Source organism: Dipteris shenzhenensis, chromosome 31 (genome assembly GCF_047967505.1).
Source record: "Dipteris shenzhenensis isolate YYH24624 ecotype China chromosome 31, Dip_SZ_1.0, whole genome shotgun sequence".
Classification (NCBI taxonomy): Eukaryota; Viridiplantae; Streptophyta; class Polypodiopsida; order Gleicheniales; family Dipteridaceae; genus Dipteris; species Dipteris shenzhenensis.
This window is the reverse complement of record NC_141626.1, coordinates 15,515,035-15,537,775: the sequence shown is the minus strand read 5'-3', so window position 1 is coordinate 15,537,775 and position 22,741 is coordinate 15,515,035. Positions and strand designations below refer to the sequence as shown.

The window sequence follows — 22,741 nt, the reverse complement described above, 5'->3', positions numbered from 1 at the left end:
AACATACAAGTGTATTCTGTGACACCCTTCCCCTCCCCAATAAAAAATAAAAAATAAAAGGGTATTTATATGCAGCTTATATGAATCATTGAAGTGGGCACTAAGTCTCTTGGACACATGTAGGTGAGAAAGCATATCAAGCCTATTGAAATAACTCGTAGTTCATTGGTTTTCCAAACACTTGAGAATGTATGGATCCAAAGCTTTTTGCTTTCAAGAAAAACAGGCTATTCAGCTCCCTGCTTTTTGTTTTCAGCTTATTGGTTGCAGCCACCTTCCAAGTTTGATATACAGAATATCAACGTGTCGTGTGTATTAAAAATTTATATGATCGCACCTTTAGGGGAAGAAAACAATGCTTATACACATGATGAGCGCCATTGGTATGCCCAGACTTTCCAAGAAAAATGAGAAAATTAGAAGAATCTTTCCACACTAAAAAATTATAGTCCAAAGACATCATCAATTTGTATCAGATAAGATCTCTCAACACTGAGAGCTTGATGAACTTAAAGGATATCACAGCAGTTGATCTACGAAATTTTTCACACTGCAAACGTTAGCCTATCTCAATATCAGAAGCCCCTCTAATCATTGTCACACATTTAAATGAATTGCTTTCTTCTACTTGATTTGACCATAAACATTTAGATTTCTATTATTATCAAATCTTGCAGCCTTTTTTAAACACTACAGGGGGAAACCACCATACTGAACAAAAAATGTCCTGAAAAAGAAGAATATATGTACTCACAGGTGGTGAGCTTTCAAGACATGCCCTTGCCCGGGCAAAAGGTAGAGTACCGGCCACAAACGAGCTTGCCCTTTGCAAGTTTTTGACAGGGCTCCGTTCTTTTGTAGGCCATTTATGAAGTGAAGAATCTGAGGTTGCAACCCACAGCCAGTCGTCACCCTGCAATGCTAAACACAAGACAGGATGCTGTTCTGGACAAACCAGCATGCTTTCTCGGGACGACAAATCCGTAAAGTAGACCTGTACCCAATAATCCAAGTGAATGACAGAAACATTTACTACAACTGGTTAATAGCTGCAAAGGAAACAAACAAATTAGTTTTTGGGACATTTCATGTTTCCGACACTTAGTTGACAGCTGCAAGAACAACATATAAAATTCCGTATGGGACTTACCGAGAGATCCCGCCCACCACTGTAAACATGATTAAATGAAGGAGTGGTTGCAAGGGCCCAGACAGAGTCTGTATGAACAGCATAGGAATGCACACATCGTTGTTGTCCCAAATCCCACAGCCTGTTTCATGACCCAAAGCCCATTTAGAGACTGCTGGATCAGAAAAGGACTGACAGTGAAGACAAAGAATTCTGCATTAGCAATTGAGTTGCTTCAGCAGTATTTCATTTGCAAAATATGGAAAACTAGAATTTGTCGCAACAGCTTTGACCTTGTGTGACGTGCCAAATATTGCAAAAAATACAAGAACAAAAGACATTTATTGACAGTCATGAACCATAGTCAGGTAGAGTGAGAATGAATCACCAAGGCTTTCTACAAGTTCAGGTCAACATTCAAGATTTTCAACTAAGTTACATCATCGTGAACTAAGATTCAGGAAAAGGTTCACTCGACCACAAGTACATGCAGTCTGCTACAAGTGAATCCATTTTCCAAAGAAGCAATGCTCACGTATATTAGTATGGGCCAGCAATTTATTACATTGCCTTCATATGCACTAGAAAAGCACAAGCCGCCATAGAAAGCACAGATCAAAAGCTCTTGCAATCGGCAATGCTTTGACAAGTCAAGATAGTCGTTCACCCAGGATTGCTTCACTGAAGAAAACTGAAGTGGATAGCCACTCAGATCAATTGTGTGGCCAAAATGCACGATTTTAGTTCTGATTTCCACACAGTCAGCCTTTGAAGTTGATCAGATAGGTCATAAGAGTGAACCATTTTAGACAAAAAGAAGTGATAAGTTGAAGGCATGAATGCATCTATTTACTTTTAAATCATTAACTTAAGGGCAGGTTAGTGCTTTAAGTAATTAACAAATTTGTAAATGTCTACTAGAGAAACACAAATGCAACCAATCTAAATTTGTAGGACTTTGACTTCACTTGTCGGTCATAAAGGAAAGGCTTCTCAAGCGTGCACACTTACCTGATCATTGAATCTGAAGACCCAGACAGGCAAAACCTGAAATAAACAATCCATCAAAGTCAATAGCAATAATAACAAATAAAGAGGCACTCCTTTGTATTTCTTAACATAAGGATATGCAAGAAGTTATCATTTCGCCAAAAAATACTCGTTCATATCTACTCGGATCATAAACACCAAAAGTTCTACCTGCCAGTGGGATCTAGTAAGAGAGCTCGTATGTTGTCCGTGTGACCCTTCAGCTTCATCCTCTTTGTCCCACTTCTTGGATCCCAAACCCTAACTGCCTGCAACATGAAAACGACAACCGTTTCAAGAAAAAGCTGAATGCAGGATATTCTTGAGGTACAATGGCCACAACTCGACTCATGGAAGTATAATCCCTTCTCAACCTTTTCAGTGCCTCCAGACACAAGTACAGTGCCAGCATCGTCCATAGCCACTGCATATACAGATTCCTTATGACCCTTGGCTGGAATGGGTGAGTAGCCTTGTATGGGTGCCATATTTGAAACAGCAGTATTGTAGCTGGCAGGGTTAGAGCGATCGCTCCCACTAATTGGCGTTCCTGAGCCAATACTCCCATCATATTCAGCTTCATCCATGCCATCGTTAGCTGCTTTTGATACCGGTATACTTGCTGCTTCTAGATCCCAGACAAAAACTTCACCACCAAGACCTGCCGACGCAATAATGTTGCTCTACAGATGCACCAGGGAAGATCACATCAGAACACCTGTGGAAAAATGGAGATAGAGATAATGTCCCTAACATCATGCCGAGGAAATAATGTTCTCTACAAGATGAATCAAAATAACCTCAAAGCCACGTGCCACTCTAGAAACAAGCAACATTAGTGTCAAGTTCTTTACAGATTTGATAATGAACTTACATGCTTTGCAGCTGCAAGGGAAATGACATAGTCAGAATGTTGCCGAAAAGTTCTTGTACAAGACCCATCAGAAAAAGCTCGCCAGGCCTAAAATGAACAAACATCAAATTAAGCCCCGAGGCTTTTTGTTTGTGGATTTTACATGCAGTCTCTCTTTACAAACAAATTAATGAGAAGTCAATAAATACAAACAACTAGCCTTGCCCTTACAATGATCTACCCCAAAGATTTGAACTATTAAGCATCAGATTTATTATTGATGTTAAGTCACTCCTGCTCTTACCAGCACAGTAATATACATATATTCATGAGTAGTCCAACTTGCCAATATCTATCTTCTCTCCGAGTAAATTAAAACTGAATCGTACCTTGATAGTGGTGTCTGACGAGCATGAAACTAGCGTCTCACCAGTCAAAACAGTATCATTGACCTGTTGGAATGAGCTGAAAATGATGCTCAGTGACCCTAATTAAATAACTCACAAAATAGACACCTAAAGATACAGAATGAATGTACAAAGCTAAACCACCAATATGCTTAAATACGGCACAAGCAAGAAATCGAAAACCTACCCAGTCAACATGCGATTCAAACGTTGCACAGCAGGTGGCAGAGTCATCAGTCACCTCCCACCTTTTCAAAGTCCCATCACGACTGCCACTGAACAGAACATCATTGCCTCTACCATCACGTGCAGGCAAAGGGGATACTAGCAGACAGTTTATTCCTGAACAATGCTGCAGAACGGGTTCATTACATCCAAGTTAACAATTCCAGTGTTCAGAAGCAGCAGCCTGAATGTCATGTTGGTTTCAGGAAAACTGCTAAGAGTAACAACGATTATCTTGTATTCAGTATGAAAAAGTTTACAAGGGCGCAGGAAGAACCTTTGAATCGTTAGAATCACTTAAAACATAGGTCAAGCGGCGTTCTTTGCGAGGACGGGCTGCATTTGCTGCATTTCCAGTGCTGCTTACACGATGCATACCGACCATCTTGATCCAAGGAAGAACGTGTTAGAGATAATATACTTCCTAGGTTCACACTTCCAGGTTTCCAAAAAAAGCATGCAGCTTCCAATGCATGTCCAAGAAAAGTAAAATCACTCGTACAAAATTATACATTAAATTAGTCCTTACTGAATGAAACATTTTGTAGACAATGCGAAGACAGAATCTCTCACCTTTGAAATTATTATTTCAGCATAACTTGGCCGACCGTAATGCCTCAAAAGCTTACAAAAAAATAACTCAAAAACGTGGGCAAGCCATAGCTATCATATAAGCCAAAGTGTTTTAGACATTTGAAATCTAAAAGTGTGACATACGTCCAGTATCTGAGCATGAGCTAATATCAATTCCAACAGACTGCTACAATCCCTTGGTTCACCCACGGCCTAATGAGGATAGTTGGAAAACAGTCAATAGAGACAAGGAAGGGAAGAAGATGATAATGAAAATGGTAGAAAAGAAAGGAACTCGGCAAATGCAGCTTCAGAATGTCTCTAAGCCTACTCCTTTTGAGCAACAAGCCCCCTCTCCTCTCACCGACACCAAACTTTGGCACTCTTATGCACGCACACTTTACACACCAACCGCCACCTGACCTCTCACAAGGAATAGGTATGCACCGGTTTTCCCCGCACCTGGACCCTTAACACCTCCAAAAAATAAAGTTGTGTCATGTGCAAACTCGTCCAGCTACTCATCGTCCTGTTGGATTGGGAGTTGCATGCCTGAAAGATCAGCAACCTGAGAGTGTAGAAAATTGCACAACCTCCACCACAGAGGAAAAGGAAGGGGGCAAGAGGGCAACCCTGTCAAACCAAACGAGATAAAGGGAATGCCTCTCCTGTGTGGCCACCCATGTCCCAGCATAAAGTGCTAAGACCCCTCGAATCCATCTCTCTAAAAAGCACAGTTTTCTCATCATGTCCTCGAGGAAGGACCATTCCACCCTATCATATGCCTTCTCAAAATCCAAGAGAAGGATAGCAAGAGGCTGAGCCTCCTCTTTAGCCCAATCGACACTCGCATCCACAAGGCACGGGTCTCATGATGGGACCCACAAAACTAGAGGACCGTGATGGTTCGCCTACGCCTCAATGGTCAATGCACAGTTACCCACTTTGCAAAGATCCAAGGACTCAAAGTTGATGGACAGGCACGCTTCCGCGTTGATCATGCGACTCTAGATGGCATCCTCACACTCCAAGGTGTCATTGAGGAGGCCAGAGCAAGGAGACATAGGGTTTACTGCTGCTTTGCGGATTTCCGCAAGGATTTTGATACATTGCTGAGAGCCCGCCTCATTAGACACTTGCCAGACTTGGGATACAGTCAAGAGGTCTCATTTGGGCAGTCATGGCACACTTTATAAGGTCTCAAGCAAGGGTTCGAACAGCTACCATGTGGACAATGGAGATCCTAAGCACTATTGGTCCAACAGGGTTGTCCATGATCACCAACTCCATTTGGCCTCTAAATCGACGAGCTTGAGACCTTTCATTGGGCAGACTCATCTCTTGCCAGCTCCTTGATTCAGATTCTCCACTATATACAGACGATGATGTCTTACTCTCCTCTTCAACTAAGCCCTCAGTGACACCTGCATGCACTCCACACCTTCTGTGAGACACATGATCTAAAGGTTGATCTTGGTACAACCAAGGTTATGATCTTCAAGTTTCAACACATCCAAGGTAGTCATGCATAGAGAGTACTTCACCCTTGATAGGTTAAGATCGTCTAATCCTACACATATCTGGGAGTACTTTTCTCTGGCCTGATTTCTACGATGAGACTAGCGATGCAGGCCCGACTGAGCAAGGGATATGCTGCGCATGCCAAGCTTGAGCTACAGTGCTTTTACCCTCAAGTCTCTTCTCTTTGATTCTTTGGTCCACCCAGCGGACAAGTATCCTAGTGGCATCAGCTGTCAGATCCTCCATATTCTTGTATTGGCACAAACGATCCACAGTAGGCCAATTATTTTGGCTTGATTCGAGAACAACCCCCACCAGGTCTGGTCAACCCTAGACCCTGATGGGGTATCCACGTCAGCTCCCCATCAACCCTCTGCTCCTCCTCCTCCTCCTCTCCTTCCCCGCTCCAGCTTGCTAACGCCTCAATCAGCTTCTACTCCTTTGCTCCAGCTCTTTTCACCTCTTATTCAGCTCCTAGTCCAACCCACAGCTCTTCCCCTCTACAAATGGGCTCCCGCCCGGGCCCAATCTAGGGGCTAGCTTCAGTTGAAACGGGAGAAAGAAGAAGGCAGCTAGATAAAGATGCAGACCTGAGCATCCTCTAAGTCATCCTCGATGCCAAGGGGGCCAACCCCCACTGGCAGTCCACATAGACTGATAGTACACATAAATCGTATGCAGCTGTAACAGCACTCAAATTGCTCAGCCTCTTCCTGCAATCACGTAAGCACAATGTGAGCCTACTTGATATGCAGGAATAATTATTTTCAGTTCTGTAATCATATAAGCACAATGTGAGTCTACTTGATATGCAGGAATAGTTACTTTCAGTTCAGCAAGAGATTGAAGACCTCAAAACCCATCAGGAACAAATGGAGAAGAATTTGGGAGAGACGAATACTCTGGTTAGAAAAGAAGGGGTCCATGAAGTGATCCAAGAATGTATTTCCCCTCCCACACCCCAAGTTATGTGCACTTTGCGTGAGTTAGTCAACTCAAATCCAAGGGAACGTAGTAAAAGAAGTTCATGAAAAATTTATTGAAACGACTCACAAGGACATGTGAGCGCAAATACACAAGGAAATTAAGGAAGATGCAGAGAGGATGAAAAAAACACTCAACATTCCAAAGGATGACTGGTACCATGAGGGCTACTTGGATGGTAAGGCTTGATTAGAACTTAGGGATGCAATATGCACCTCTAGTTCCCCACTAAGGGGATGGTGATATCACAATGTCCTCTCGATAAAGCTCAGTCCCATCTCAACAATCACCCGGGTCTTTCGTTTTGCCACCCCCCTTTGTTGGATGTCCTCACTAGTTGCCTATTTCATCCCGGTATGCTTGTAGTACCTATCAAATTCCATCGGCATAAACTTGCCCCCTCTGTCCGTTCAAAGGATCTTCAGGTTCTTCCCAATCTCATGTTATACCTTTGCCCTCCATTCCTTGAACTTGTCAAAGGCCTAAGACTTCTTTGACAGATTGTATACCCGCTCATCCAACTGAAGTAGTTGATGAACATGAGAAAGTACTTGGTCCTAGTATGAGATTTCATGGGCATCGGCACACAGATACCTTAGAGAACCAGTTTCAGGGGTTTCCTTGACCGAGTCTTGTCCACTGCCAGGAATGAACCCTAGTGCTTCTTGCCGTCCATGCAAGCCTACTCACATACGAATTGTGGAAGTTTATCCACCATTTGGGATTTGTTTTTTGTGCCCAAAACTGAGGCATAAATAACTTCGAGGCATCCTTATCGTCCTGAACCAGCATAGAACCGTGCACGTATCCTATAGATGTCTTCCTCTCTCCCCTCTAGAATCACCCCTCCTATGGCTTTGGATTGAATCACAACATCATCTTCGTCGAAGACCACACTTATCCCATTTCTTGCAAGGTAGCTAATGGACAATGTGTACAGCCCTAAGAACCATGTGCTTGTCTTGAATGGCACCATTCTGATTCCCTTTAAGGGACACCTTCGGTTGTCAACCACAATGACACTTATCCGAAACCCACTCCGGTGATGGGTTTGAAATCATCCCCAAGTCTTTGGCATGTGCTTCGATGCAACCTGGGCAGCGAATAGGCCACCCTTGATGACATTTGCCAATTCTTTCTTCATGTTGGCTGGCTTTGCCTTCGCGTTGGCCATCGTTGGCTTCATGAAATTTGATTTGGCTTTTCTGGAGACGTTGGAGCTTAAACCCACCTTCTTGCTTCGGCAATCTCTAGCAAAATGTCCAATTTGCCACAGTTAAAGCCGTTTTGTGCTTCCCATCAAATCATGTCTTTATAGACCTCCAACCCTCATCCAAGATTGCTCGTCACGTTTCCCTTTGCCATTCCCTTTTGCCAAAAAGGCCTTGTCTCTGGATTCCATGGTTGTCACGAACCCTTTCTAGCTTCGAGGAAGCATGCCTAGTACCAATCTGGCAATGCAAGACCATTCGATTTTCTAACCAATTCTCGGCAAGTTGATCTCTAACCAATTTCACCTTTGTGATGTAGTCTTGCATTGAATCTCCCTCATCCATCTTCATATTGTAAATATAGATCTAGAGATATTCATGCTCCTTGTTCACCTCAAACATCCTTTTGAGCACCTTCCACGCCTCCACAGAAGTTTCGATCAGCTGTGTGTGTGGAAGGAAAATCCCCAATTGTACCGAAGACGCGATCGCCAAGGAATGTGCCTCTTGCGCTATCCAATCTTGGTCTGCAATAGGATCTACTACAATGGTTGCCACTCTGACAACGTTCTTGATGTCCTTTGATCTCAACTCTCTTCCGGTGGTGATTTACTTGACACCTCTGACAACAAAATGACTCTAGAGCTTCATCTTCCACATCATATTGTTGGACCCGTTGAGCTCCTCAAAGTGGGAGATAGCATCCGACTAGCCATCTCGAGGTAAACCTTTTGTGACTCGGTGAACTTTGGAGCTTCATTGAGCACTGAGTTTCCTCAACTTCACGGGAACTCCTTTGTTCAAAGTCAATACACCTTTCGAAAGCTCTCAAGTACTTATTGAAGAATTCATGTTGCAATGAGGATTTGATACCATGTTGGAAAAACATGATGATGAGAGCATGTTGGAAGATATGTGGTTCGATGTCTAAACCCACAACCAACTTGCCTCCCTCAAATTAAGTGCAGTGGAAACTCATTATCACTTCAAGGGATGACTCACAAGACAAAAACTACTTGAATTACAATCCTACTTCAACCAATTATCAAATACACCAGAAGGACAACACGATCTCGATGAATTCATAAATGCATATCACACAAAAAATGCTTCTTGATTGCACACACCTATCAAGGAGATTCAAATCATGTTCAACCATTGTCAAACTATTATAGCAACACTTAGGCAACGCCAATGCAGAGATGGTGTGGATCCGTTCATGCCTCGATTGATGGCTCCTTGAGCTCACTCATCTTGCAGCTCACGGCTGGTCCAACTCACCTTGCAAGTTGTGACTCTTCTGACTCACTCATAGCTTATGACTCTCTCAGTTCACTTCACTACTCACTCCCTATAAGTTCGCTCAATAGAATCCCATAATTCATTATGCAAGTGAGTGCTTGAGCTCCCGGAGTTCCAACATACAACTTGTGACTCCCTGAATTCTCTATGAATGCACTATGCAACTCTCTGTGTGAGGAATGCAAAACATCCCCTGACTATACATAGGGCAAGATCCCTTCCCTGCCGATCATGAAGCGGTGCGGCAATTTTGCCGATCCCTGACTAGTGCCACAATTTCCTATAGAGGTCAAAGTAATGCACCCCGAACTCTTGCCCGAAATGGCTCCTGACTCATCACCATGAATGTTTGCACGTCAACCTATCTTTCGAATCCAATTCTGGACTCCTACTTTCTAGAATGGATTTTGGGAATTGGAATCCTGTACATCGCTTGACATTTGTTCCATGGTGGCTCGATAGATGCATTGTTCGTTCAAACCTTGTTCAGCAAACACACCGAATTGATGATGTGGCAAGTGTTGCCAATCAAACACAATTCGATGACTTGTCAACAATTGCCGATCCAACCATGTTCAATGATTATGCAATCGTTGGGCCAGATTCGATGACATGGCAGAATTCAACAGTCGAGTTCGATTCCATGCCTTGTCAATCACCGCTCAACGATAGAAACTCAAATGGCGATTGAATGAAAAATGAAACAAAGATATTCAAGAAGGTCCCCCACGTTCAAGACAAAATTAACCCGCGGCAAGTTGCACTCTAGATAAGTGCAAAGTTCTGAACTTAAGAAGCCCATTGATACTCTAATCTACAATGTATCGACTCCTGACACGACCCCGCAGGATCTGACCCTATCACTAACCTAGAATCTCGTCCTCAATCCAACCAAAATCATAGAGCAGGTGCCTCGATCCTTCCAACCACTCTCGAGCACGTGGGCTACAGCTCGACTCATCCATAGGCCCGTATCTAACCCAGGCGTCCCATACCACCTGAGCCCATCCAAAGGACCTTCGATACACCACCTATAATCCGCCATGTAGATGGCTAGAGTCCCGGCCTGGGTCCAAGCCCCATCCATCAGTTGAGGAGCGCTCAACTGATTTACACAATAGCACTGGCCCTCCCTCTATATAGAAGGAAACCACCTTCGATACACCACCTATAATCCGCCATGTAGATGGCCAGAGTCCCGGCCTCGGTCCAAGCCCCATCCATCAATTGAGGAGCACTCAACAATAGCACTGGCCCTCCCTCTATATAGAAGGAAACCTATAGATAGCATAATGCTATGAATAGCTCCCTCCATATAAAGCGAGCACTATATATGAGTCAATTTATATATATAGCAATCTCGGCTAAAAATAGCCATCCAGCCCTATGCTATCCCGTAACCCACGTTAACCTACTATCCAACCCTAGGTACACCATGCACATGACATACTCCCCTTCCTCTAAGAACTCACTCTTGAGTTCACCAGAAAGCCCGAGAACTCTCTGTGAAGATGAGTCAATGCCAATAACTATACTCTGACTATCAGTTTGAGTGTGCTATACTTTCCATGAGATTCCAATCAAAGAGAATCTAAGGCCAAAGCCACAATCTTTGATAACCAACCCAAGGAAAGTAAATCTCTCAATCTAAACAAGGTTACGTATCATCGAGTGTTCTCCACGAGAAATCAAGTAACGCTTGAATCCACAGAGTTAGTTCCGTTGACATATCCATACACAAGCATGGTAAAATCCGTACCTGAAGGTAAATGATTCTATCAACCTTATCTATTGAGTATCCTTGAACTCAAAATCTTAGGTTGAGATCGAAAAATTAACGCCATCAATTGAACCCCTCAAAGCCAATTTTTGGGTTGCAATTTTCTATCAACCCTAATTCTTGAATTACTTAGTATTCAAAAAATCCCTCAACGGAACACCCTTGTAATTCAAATTCTTGGGTTGAAATACATGACAGACTTTCCATCGCAGAACAATTAGGTGTCAGTTCATAACTCATGATGGAAGAATCTTCATGGAAGTATCAATGGGCAAAATCCTGACCAAAGATATGGTCCCCTTGATCTATCCTCGAAATGCCCCTACATGAGGATAATCAGTAAAAATTCAGTTGGCTATATCCAGTCAATGGTACTGTTCTAGACATATATATAGTCAACCATCATAGGAATAACATCCTATGTGATCCAAAGACTACGGAAACATACAATCCGAAATCTCTTAGAACAAGATCCACTATCGAATATCCTGTATAAACTTGTGCACAACAAAACCGCTCCAATCACAGGATCATCCAGTTCTTAGGACCTCTTATCTAGGAACATCAAGTTCCAAACAAGGCACTGACATACCATCATCAGAAGATATGCGGTAACCCTCCCTGAGATTGAGTCTAGACTATGGAGCTCCAGGGTTGAACCCAAAAAATACATGGCTTCTCTCATGGCAAAGAATCTTAGTCAGCCCTCGTAAAAAAATGTCACCACAATGTAAATATCCTAAGTCAAAGTACAGTTGACCATTTATTTGATCATAATTAAAGAGTTTTATATGTGTTAATTATGGTCAAAGAGTTCTTTTAATGGTCAAAGGATTGACTACGGTCAAAGATACTTGACTCTAGTCAAGTAAACCTGACTTCGATCGGGGAGACTTGGTTTATTACCAAGAGAGTTAACTATGGTTAACCAGAGAACTACAGAGCTGACTACGGTCAGAGAGTGTTGACTTCGATCAACGAGACTTGGCATGCGCCAAGAGGGTTAACCACAGTTAACCAAGATGTGCCAACTTTGGTTGGAGAGTTGTGCCAACTTCGGTTGGAGAGACTTGGCTATAATTAAGGCGCCTTGACCCTTGGTCAAAGCTCCTTAATTATGATCAAGAGCGTTGACTTTGGTCAACCAGAGAATAAATATATATTTTTATATTTGTTATGTGTGCACATGTATTCAGTGGGGATGCCCACCGTGACTAGAATTAGTCCACAGTGTGTTATTTGCATGCAAAGCGCTAACAATTAATGGGTGCCATGGTGGTACGCTTTAATTAATTGTTGCAGGTACTAGGAAGAGTTATTTTCCTAAGCGCTATGGGAGCCTAACAAGCATCTAGGAGGCGGTTCGTGTGACCAAGTGCTTTGAAGACTCCAGCGTGACCCTCAGTGGCATGTAATAGGACTTAGTCTAGATGTTAGGCAAGTGGCATGTTGCCAATTTGAAATGAGCTTGAAGCTCTTGTAATCATTCATTCACGTTGGATTTTGTATCAGAGAGCTCTACGCTGAACTCTTGTAACAGATTCTCTCTTCAAGAAATAAAATACCTTCGAGGGGGGGTCCAACCCGACATGTTGTCCTGGGCCCTAGCAGTGTGTAGAGAGAGAGAGAGAGAGCTCTTATGAGTATTTCTGCAGTAAATTCTGAGCGTGAGGATCTGTAGAGAGAGAGCTAGTGATTGCATTGGTATCAGAGCACAACTATACTCTCTTTTTAGACAGTGACGATCCAAGGAATTAGTATTCCGATGCGTGATGATAAGGGCACACGATATTTGAGCCTGCACAATAAGATTGGCATAAATAAACCTCCATAAAACAAATACACACGGTGCAAGTGTTACCACTTAAAGGTACTAAAAAGTACACAGAGGTAGAGGTTTATCAAGAGGACAGAACCCACATGTGCTATCTATCATTGGTAATGTTGCAGCCCAATTTTGGTCCTCATGACTTACCTTGGTCCAGTTAATCTGGCCTAACCAGATCAGTTTGGTTGGTGTAACCAGTCCAGTTAGTCTAGTTGCAGACTAACCAGACTAGAGCCAGTTAGTCTGGTTAGAGTAACCAGTCAGTTACTTCATCTGGTTAATGTTCTCCAAAAAAAAAAAAAAAAGGACAGTTGCAGCGACTGTTAGCAGATTTCACCTATCTGTCAGACTTTTACCGTCAGAAAAGCAGAGAAATCAGAGATTGGCAGAAAAAGAGTATGCATGCCTTTGAGCAGTGAAAAGAGGGAAAAACAGATGCTTTTTGAAGCCATCTGCAGCAGCCAGAAAAGGGGCAATATAGTTATTGATGCTTTGGCAACTGTGTGGGTATATGCCTTGATTTGACAGCCAGTACTGGCATAGATTGTGAATGCAAGACACCTCTTGTTGAGGTAAATTTTCTCTTTGAAAAGCGAAGGCAGCGTGCATCAGTTGCATACACAGTGTGTGTGAGAGAAATTTGCAGATCTCAGACAGTTGTAAGAAAATGGCTCAATCACCTATCCAGTGGGATTCACAAGATAGGGATGCGCATCCAAATCAGAGAAGTGTGCAACAAACTCAGCAAGAATTTGAGCAGATGGTACGCACTCGTATACAAGAGATGGAAAATCTCAAAAAGGATCCAAGGGCTTAGCATTTGTTTCACGCAGAAGCTATGCCTAATGCAATATATGACGTGCCAATGCCAGAGGCACATTCTCGTGTACAGCCAGAGAAAGAGAGATCTCATAGGGGACGATCTCATAGCAGGAAGAGATCGAGGCATCATCACCGATCTCCTAGTCCATCACCGTCTACCTTGAGTTCGACTTCTGTATCTTCTTCTTTATCAAATAAACCATCCAGGAAAAGAAGGAAACACAAGAAGTCCAAGAAGAGTAAGTCTTCCAGAGAGACCAAGGAATTCAAAGAGGGAGGTAAATCTATCAAGTTTATGACCTACAATGGACAGCATGGTCATACAGACAAAGCATTGCAGTTCATCAGGCAATTTGATGCTGCATTCGGTACAGAAAAGTTTTCAGAATCCTCCAAGTTAAGAATTGTTAGTTTGCACTTGACAGGGACAGCTAGTGCATGGTGGAGTGCACAGACCATAGATGGGTCAGCCCCAAAGAAGTGGAAGGACTTCAAGAAATCCTTCTACCAGCAGTTTATGCCTAAACAGTTTAGAGACCATGATCTTCAAGATTGGGACAGTTTGCATATGGATGCAAGAGATACAGTGGATGTGTACAACCAAAAGTTTTGGGATGCTTATTTGCAGGTTGCACCTTTCAAAAAGATCTCCAAAGGAACCCAAATGAGAAAGTACAGAGCAGGTCTCAGTCCAAGAATCCAGGTAGTAGTAAATGCTTTGGGGGCAAAGAACATTCAAGACCTTGTGCATTCAGCTTCAGTAGCTAGTCTTGTGCTGTTACAAGATCCATCTACAGTATTATCCTTCCATGCAGGACGTGCTAAAAGAAAAAAAACTGATTTTTCAAAATCAGAAAAGAAAGAGTATCCCAAGGTTGAAAAGAAAGGGTTTCAGCCTCAGAAGCCGAGGGGTACTCAGTTTTCAAAGACTTATAAAGCAAATCTCCATTCACCCCTGAACAGATAGCTGAATTCCGTAGAGATGGGAAATGCTTCAAATGCGGCAAAGAGGGGCATGTGGCTGCCCAGTGCCCGGAAAAGCCTTCAACTTCAAAGGGAAAAGTCAGGGAATGATGGGATTTGGACTATCATTGATAGATTCAGCAAGCAAGCTCATTTCATTCCGGTTCGCAAAACCATAAAGGCAGATCATATGGCTAAGCTTTTCATGGCACAGATCTTTAAGCACCATGGTATGCCTAAGTCCATTGTCAGTGATCGAGATCCCCAAATGACCAGTCTATTCTGGAGAGCTTTATTTGATAACATGGGGACGAATTTGAATTTTTCTTCTTCTTTCCATCCCCAGACAGATGGTCAAAGTGAAGTGGCAAATTCTACAGCATTGGATATGCTGAAATGCTACGTGGGTGACCAAGGTTCAGACTAGGAAAAGTACCTACCACTGGCAGAGTTTGCTTACAATAATACAGTACACAGCTCTACAGGGAAAGCCCCTTTTGAAGGTGATTTTGCCACCTATCCTGAGGACCAAGGATGAAATATTTGCAACTGATCAGTTTGTGAGAGACCTCCAGACAGCTTACAGCCAAGTCCGGACAGCAATCGAAAGGTCTCAAGAGAAACATAAAAGAGCTGCAGATAAGCGTAGGAGACAGTTAGATCTCAAGGAAGGGAATTGGGTACGTTTGAAGTTTGAAAAAGCTAGGCTCCGCAAGTTTAAAGACAAACAGAAAGTGTATGCAAAGTTATCTCCCAGATACTATGGCCCTTTCAGGGTTACAGAAAGAATAAATGAGGTTGCATACAGGTTAGCATTGCCAGAGCATTGGAGGATTCACAATACATTCCATGTGAGTCTTCTAAAGAAATTTCAAGGGCCAGAGCCTACAGAACCAGTATCAGAGGATCCACTAGAAGTGGATGAGCTGGAGGAGGTCCTTCAGCCAGAACAGATTGTGTACCATACTGTACGCAAAGGCCCTTAGGGCAAGGAGTTTTACAGGTATCTTGTAAAATTCAAGAATTATACGGCATTAGATGCCAAGTGGATGGACGAAGACATGTTATCCGATCATCCACAGCTTTTGGATGTTTACAAGGAAGCTTTTCAGTTGAGGTCGACTGAATAGAAGCCGAGGGGATGTCACCACAATGTAAATATCCTAAGTCAAAGTACAATTGACCATTTATTTGATCATAATTAAAGAGTTTTATATGTGTTAATTATGGTCAAAGAGTTCTTTTAATGGTCAAAGGATTGACTACGGTCAAAGATACTTGACTCTAGTCAAGTAAACCTGACTTCGGTCGGGGAGACTTGGTTTATTACCAAGAGGGTTAACTACGGTTAACCAGAGAACTACAGAGCTGACTACGGTCAGAGAGTGTTGACTTCGGTCAATGAGACTTGGCATGCGCCAAGAGGGTTAACCACGGTTAACCAAGATGTGCCAACTTCAGTTATGTGCCAACTTCAGTTGGAGAGACTTGGCTATAATTAAGGCACCTCGACCCTTGGTCAAAGCTCCTTAATTATGATCAAAAGCGTTGACTTCGGTCAAATAGAGATTTTTTTTTTTTTTGGGTTATGTATGCACATGTATTCAGTGGGGACGCCCACCATGACTAGAATTAGTTCATAGTGTGTTATTTGCATGCAAAGCGCTAACAATTAATGGGTGCCATGGTGATACACTTTAATTAATTGTTGCAGGTACTAGGAAGAGTTATTTTCCTAACAAGCATCTAGGAGGCGGTTCGTGTGACCAAGTGCTTTGAAGACTCCAGAGTGGCCCTTAGTGGCATGTAATAGGACTTAGTCTAGATTTTAGACAAGTGGCATGTTGCCAATTTGAAATGAGCTTGAAGCTCTTGTAATCATTCATTCACGTTGGATTTTGTATCAGAGAGCTCTACGCTGAACTCTTGTAACAGATTCTCTCTTCAAGAAATAAAATACCTTCGGGGGGGGGTCCAGCCCGACATGTTGTCTTGGGCCCTAGCAGTGTGTAGAGAGAGAGAAAGAAAGAAAGAAAGAAAGTTTATTAAAGTCTTCGGGATTCCGTGAAGGTCTATGAGACTAAAGATAACTGATACAATGAGCATAACGGTGGCGGTCTCAAAACGGGCCAGCCAACCGTTTCTACAAAAAAGAGGTTATGAAGGACGGTGTGTCTAGTCCTGATACAAAAATATGTGTCTACCTCCAGATGATACAAAAAAGAAGGGAGAGAGAGAGAGAGAGAGAGAGAGAGAGAGAGAGAGAGCTCTTATGAGTATTTCTGCAGTAAATTCTGAGCGTGAGAATCTGTAGAGAGAGAGCTAGCGATTGCAAAAAAAATCTAATCAGGTTGCCCCCAATTCAATTCAGCCTAATTGTACTTCACCCTAGAGGTCCTTGGGTATTATTTCACGCTAGATTATACTACCACATTAGAGAATCTTAAATGTAACATACCTTAGTATCCCATACCACCAAAGTATACTGCAAATAAAAAAACTCGGTGGACAATATGAGTGAATCAAGTAGCCAATCCCTCTTCAACTTAGATGATCCCAGATTGAGTCAGGGTGGCAAATCCGTTCTCAATCCTTTTCTTAATGTGATTATATCACCCCCTTGTGTTACAATACCCCAACCAATAGGTCAAAGAAGAAAACCAGTAGGTAGCATCCCTAACAACTCTTGAATCCTGACTATCCCTGACCTCGGGCTAAAAGAGTGAGAATCAGAATGACCTCGCCTTTGGACATGATTCAAAGAAGGTATCCATCAAGACTCATCCTGGTCAATCAATAAGAACCTTCATATGTCCAAATGGTGACTCGAAGGAACGCCATAACTCACAATCACATCGAGATCAAAACTTCAAATAGAAACCAAACAGGAATCTGCGCACCAAGATTCGAGAAAGGGAATCCAATTGTCTTAGTTAAGTCCAGTTTAAGATGTAACAAAGTCTCAGGCATCCTCAATGTACCATATATCTAAAAAACTGCAAGATATATGGAACAAAAGTACACGTTATATAATTTGAAAAAACCAATCAAATTATAAATGCCACTTAGTTACAAATCAAATCCAAATTAACCAAATCCTGGTCAATTTAATAACAAGACAATTTAGAACATAATTCATACAAAATTGGGGAGCTTCTTGAACCAAGAGTGGTTCAAAAGATCCAGTCAAGCAAAAAATAATTAGGTGTCGGTCAAAACTGAGGATTTCAACCTCTTCATCGCTTCTCAATAGCGGTATAAAGACTCTAAAACAAGCTGTCTACATTTAGAACAGCATGAGCCTTCTTCAATATATTTCTAGTACTAAGGGGTTTTATAGTAGTGAAGAGCTGCCCAGAGTTCATCCATCAAGAAATCCATCTCTCGTAGCAGGTCATGAGGTCTACAAGGATTAATCTCTGATGTAGCCTCATCCTCCATCTCAATAAAACAGTAATCCAACGTAGGTGTCTTATTACTTTGATGTCCTTCCATGGCTGGAAAACATCTCGCACGGGAGAAGGACTAGAAGAAAAACAACTGCGTCCAAACGCGTGCTCTTCACACTAACAAAAAGAGAATCTGGGGCTGCGTGGAATCAAGGAAGAAGGCGAGTAGAGGACAGCAAGAAAGATGGCAAAATCTGATAGGCTGATCTCAGACGGAAAGAGGGTGGGAAATTCGCCTTCATGCGCTGAAGTGCTGAAGTGAGAAAGAGAGAGGAATCCCAGGTATATAAATAGCCAAGAAGGGCCATCAAAAGCTAGGCGAATTTAGGGTGGGTGCTTGATTTAGAGCAAGTGCTTTCCTTGCTAGAGAAAAACAAAAAAGCAACCTGCTTTTTAACCAAAAAACAGTCTCGCTTTTAATAGATCCTGTCCCACTTTTCTCCAGCCAGCCAAAAATAGCGAAAACGCGCTAAAATCAGGCCATACGCTCCTTCCCAAAGCCAAGCGCCTGCCCCCAATCATATCGCCCCTATCTCTGATGCCTGAATCTCCTAGACAAGCCGCTTTCTAGGCTTATGAATGCTCTCTCTTTCCTCCTACTTCTCAACTGCAGCAAATCTAGGTCTCTAGGGTAGGAATCTCATCCTTGAGAACCTAGAGCGAATTCTTTCCCTAACCAGCCTACTGTCATGCGTCCCCACACAGCCAATCACATCGACAACCCAAGCGTAGGAAGTTATATGTCAGAAACAATCCATCCTCATATCTCTTGCTGAAAGCATCGAGTCTTCTCATCGCCTGCCCTTCACGATTTCCAAACACGTAGTGACCGAGAGAGCACACAGCCTATGGACTTCTATTTCTTCCACAACTCTCCCAATCATGAGTGCACATCATCAGCCAACAATTCAGCCCATACATGAGCAAAAATTCAGTTTTGCAAGAGCAATCTTAAAAAGCATACCTGGAAGACATCTTTTCTGCATACCTCGCGTTGAATTCAATTGTGATAGGACGGCTCTGATACCAGATGACACGACCCCGCAAGATCTGACCCTATCACTGACCTAGAATCTCCTCCTCAATCCAACCAGAATCATAGAGCAGGTGCCTCGATCCTCTCGACCACCCCCGAGCATGTGGGCTATAGCTCGACTCATCCATAGGCCCGTATCTAACCCAGGCGTCCCATACCACCTGAGCCCGTCCAGAGGACCTTCGATACACCACCTATAATCCGTCCCGGCTTGGGTCCAAGCCCCATCCATCAGTTGAGGAGCGCTCAACAATAGCATTGGCCCTCCCTCTATATAGAAGGAAACCCGCTATAAATAGCATAATGCTATGAATAGCTCCCTCCATATAAAGCGAGCACTATATATGAGTCAATCTATATATATAGCAATCTCGGCTAAAAATAGCCATCCAGCCCTATGCTATCCCGTAACCCACGTTAACCTGCTATCCAACCCTAGGTACACCATGCACATGACAACTCCTCTTTCCAAAAGCATTATATATCACACGCATCTCGTATAGCATCTCCATCCCCTGGCCCCATGTCTGGATTTCACAAAAAGTGTTCCGTTTGTCATTCCAATCTGAAGCTGAAAATCATAGTATATCTACAATCCCTAAAACTCCAGGAGGCAACAACTGCAAAGTTTTGTACCAGTTCAGCAGTCTTTTGCTCAATACATACTTCAGAGAATGTGACATCCACAATAACCTGATCCCCTCATCCTTGCACTTCTGCTAAAACTGGACAGCATGTCCTGATGAGCTATCATTAAACAAGAATGATCACACAACTCGTATGGGACAGGAATGGATAAAATAAAGAACGCTAAGTGCCATGTATACACAGCACAGCTTGTGGCCTGTAATCGGTTTAAATTAGCACTCTACATAACAAAATTCGCAACCAAAGGAGCTGATGAAGCAATCATCTCCTTATCACACAAAACCAAACAAACCGCAAAACCTCTTTGTTTCATCTCCTGCCATTGAAAGCCAAACAAATCACAAAAACCACTTACTTATGGTTCTTGCTGTGGTGATTGAAGTACTTTGTCATTTTTTAATTCGCTTTTTTGGCTGATCAATTGTTCATGACTGAGGACAAATTAAATGACGGTTCTTGCTGTACTGATTGTCGTTTTCCAATTTGGAACGATTAAATTAACTGACGGCAACTTGAGAAGGAAGTAAAAAGGATTCTGGGACTTAAAATTAGGCTGAGAAGAGGGAAATGAGATATAAGCTTCACAAAAGCTCTAACTTGTTGAAAAAATCAATATACACCTGCCCTATCCATCAAAGCTCTCTTAGCAATTTGTTCTTGCAGAAGTTAGACAGAAACCGCCTTCTAATTCAATGCATTTTCAAAAAAATTGCAAAAACACAAAATTACCCAGATCATTGTTGCTCCCTGCATCGTGTATTTCCTTATAAAAGCCCCATTTTTATATCACCTCAGCAAATGCACACATAGCAATGTACACCCACACCTTTTCATGTGCTTTAAAGAGTTGGTTGCCAGCTATACATGACAGGCCTTACTTTACTAGAGCAAGTGTCAATCAATACTAGTTCCTCGAGCTGTTTTTTCATCAATTAGCCCCTTCTTGAGGGAGACAAGCCTAGTACACAAAAACCTTAGATTATGAAACTGCAAACAACCCCTGGCTTGATTGGGCCTGATCATCATTACTGTTTTGTCCCACTAGTTTTTCTCTTTCCATGTAAAAATGTGCAGGTTCACTAGCTCGCTACACGATGCAGAAGTACAGCTGCCCCCTGAAACCTGCCCAACGGAGAATGGCCTTGGGAATCGCATGATTTCATTTGACCGCATTGCAAAATATCATACCAAAAGTCGTTCGGTTGATGGACAAAGTCAACCTAGAAGTGGAAGCATTGTTGTGCCCAGTAACATAATGCACGATTTTGAATGGCATTAAATCACAGGACTTCGATCGCAAATTTCAAGATTAGGTCGGATATAGGATCAAGCCCATTTGCAATAATGGTACAGCGCGCTTCACAATTCACAACCCTCATAGGTCCGTGCAAAAAGCGACTAAGGAACAGCGGGAATACATATAAAACAAAATAATTAGCATGCAGTTTTGTAGATGAGAGTGTAGACCCGCTGGAAAGGAGGGGTGGACAACAAAAGTGTACTGAATTCAATAAGGAGAGCTCCCTCCAAAACAGATCAGAGAAGGATATTAAGCAAAGAGATTACTCAAAAGCTGAAGTCCGCAATGGCGTGCGTCTCCAACAAGCTCAATGAAAGTGCCGACGCGACCGGATGCAAGGCGTGCATCGCTAGCTAGGGAGAGGTGGCCACAGGACGGGGTCAGCGGGGCGAGCTGGGGGAGGATGGGAAGGGAAAACTGGCCCAAAAGGCAGGGGAGGGGAGCAGATGGTGAAGGAGGGAGAGGAAGGTCGGGGGAGGTGGAAGCATGGCGGAAAATGAGGGAGGAGGAGGGAGGAGCGATCAATTGGAGCGATGGAGGGCTCGATCGAAAGAGGAGGAAGAGGAGAAGATAGCTGGGGGGAAGGGGAGCTACAAGGAATGAGGGGGAAGGCAAGGGGAGTGAAGGAAAAGCTTGGAAAGGAGGTGGCTGTAGTAGCTGGCGATGGCTATGGCGATGGCGAGGGGTTGAAAATGCAAAAGGCGATGATGAAAACAAAGAACAGGGATCTAGGCCTCCTGCCACCTCGGATCCCAGTCATCGTCTACGTGGCTGCCACCTCGGCTTCAGACATGGACGCCACGTCAGCTTTCTTTTGCTATGTTCAAAGCTCAAACATTGTGTGTGTCTCTGTCATTCCTTCGACTCTTGCCTTGCTGCCCCCTAGCTCGCATCGATGTTAACCCGACCCAACTCCTTAGGGTCTCCCTAGTCCCTCCCCAACTCCCCCATGCATACGCACGTGCACGCACGTGCACACACACACACATGCACCACACACCAGGCACACGCACACGTACACATGACGCTGACAAGCATCAAGGAGCTTCCTGAGTCTCGCCCCATCTTTTGTCGTCATTCTTAATGACCTGTGGCATCGCCTCCCCTGTGTCGCAAGCCTTCTTGAATGCTGCCTCAACTCCATTATAGGTTTACCTGGTATCCACCTTGGCTTCGCTCCACACTCCATCCACATAGGCATCGTTACTCAAACTAGCATTGCCATCGCAATGCTAGAGCATCTTTTCACTCCTCTATCATCTCAATGCTTTATATACGCCTAATGTCTTGCACAACCCCATTGGACTCATTGATTTCAACTTACAGCGACCCAAAGCTCAAAGTGCACATCCTCGTGTGTTGGTAACTAACACTAAACCCCTTGCCATTGAGCTTGCTTTTGTGAGCCCACGTTTATATGATCAGCGTTGTCTTTTCTTAAACCCTGTGAAGACATAGGGCCTAAAAGAAAGGCCAAGTATAATGAAAAGGAGGCATATTCTTTAGGATGGAGGAGATGCTTCTTATGCTGCATTACACACTAATAAAACCCATATTTGATCTCCTTTATATTAGCTGCTCAAAGAAATGGTACGTCTTCTTCTACAAAAGTACACTTAAACTTGGGTTTTCACCTTACATCAAATTCCAAAATATATTATGTGCTTCCAACTCCTTGCAC

General features: G+C 43.1%; 1 protein-coding gene across 1 annotated transcript in view; it reads right to left on the bottom strand.

Annotated features, from left to right (window-relative positions):
- The window catches only part of LRS1 (Transducin/WD40 repeat-like superfamily protein), a 70,366-nt gene extending 48,621 nt beyond the window's left edge, over positions 1 to 21,745 (bottom strand). Inside the window, exons 1-10 of the mRNA XM_087402298.1 lie at positions 21,327 to 21,745; positions 3,921 to 4,028; positions 3,606 to 3,770; positions 3,401 to 3,463; positions 3,033 to 3,119; positions 2,533 to 2,841; positions 2,330 to 2,427; positions 2,141 to 2,176; positions 1,151 to 1,271; positions 755 to 994 (exon numbers count right to left, since the gene is read on the bottom strand). Of these exons, the coding sequence (XP_087258424.1) occupies positions 755 to 994; positions 1,151 to 1,271; positions 2,141 to 2,176; positions 2,330 to 2,427; positions 2,533 to 2,841; positions 3,033 to 3,119; positions 3,401 to 3,463; positions 3,606 to 3,770; positions 3,921 to 4,028 (1,227 nt within the window). The 5' untranslated portion in view covers positions 21,327 to 21,745. The remainder of the gene's footprint in view (positions 1 to 754; positions 995 to 1,150; positions 1,272 to 2,140; positions 2,177 to 2,329; positions 2,428 to 2,532; positions 2,842 to 3,032; positions 3,120 to 3,400; positions 3,464 to 3,605; positions 3,771 to 3,920; positions 4,029 to 21,326) is intronic.
- Between the last annotated feature and the right edge of the window lie 996 nt (positions 21,746 to 22,741).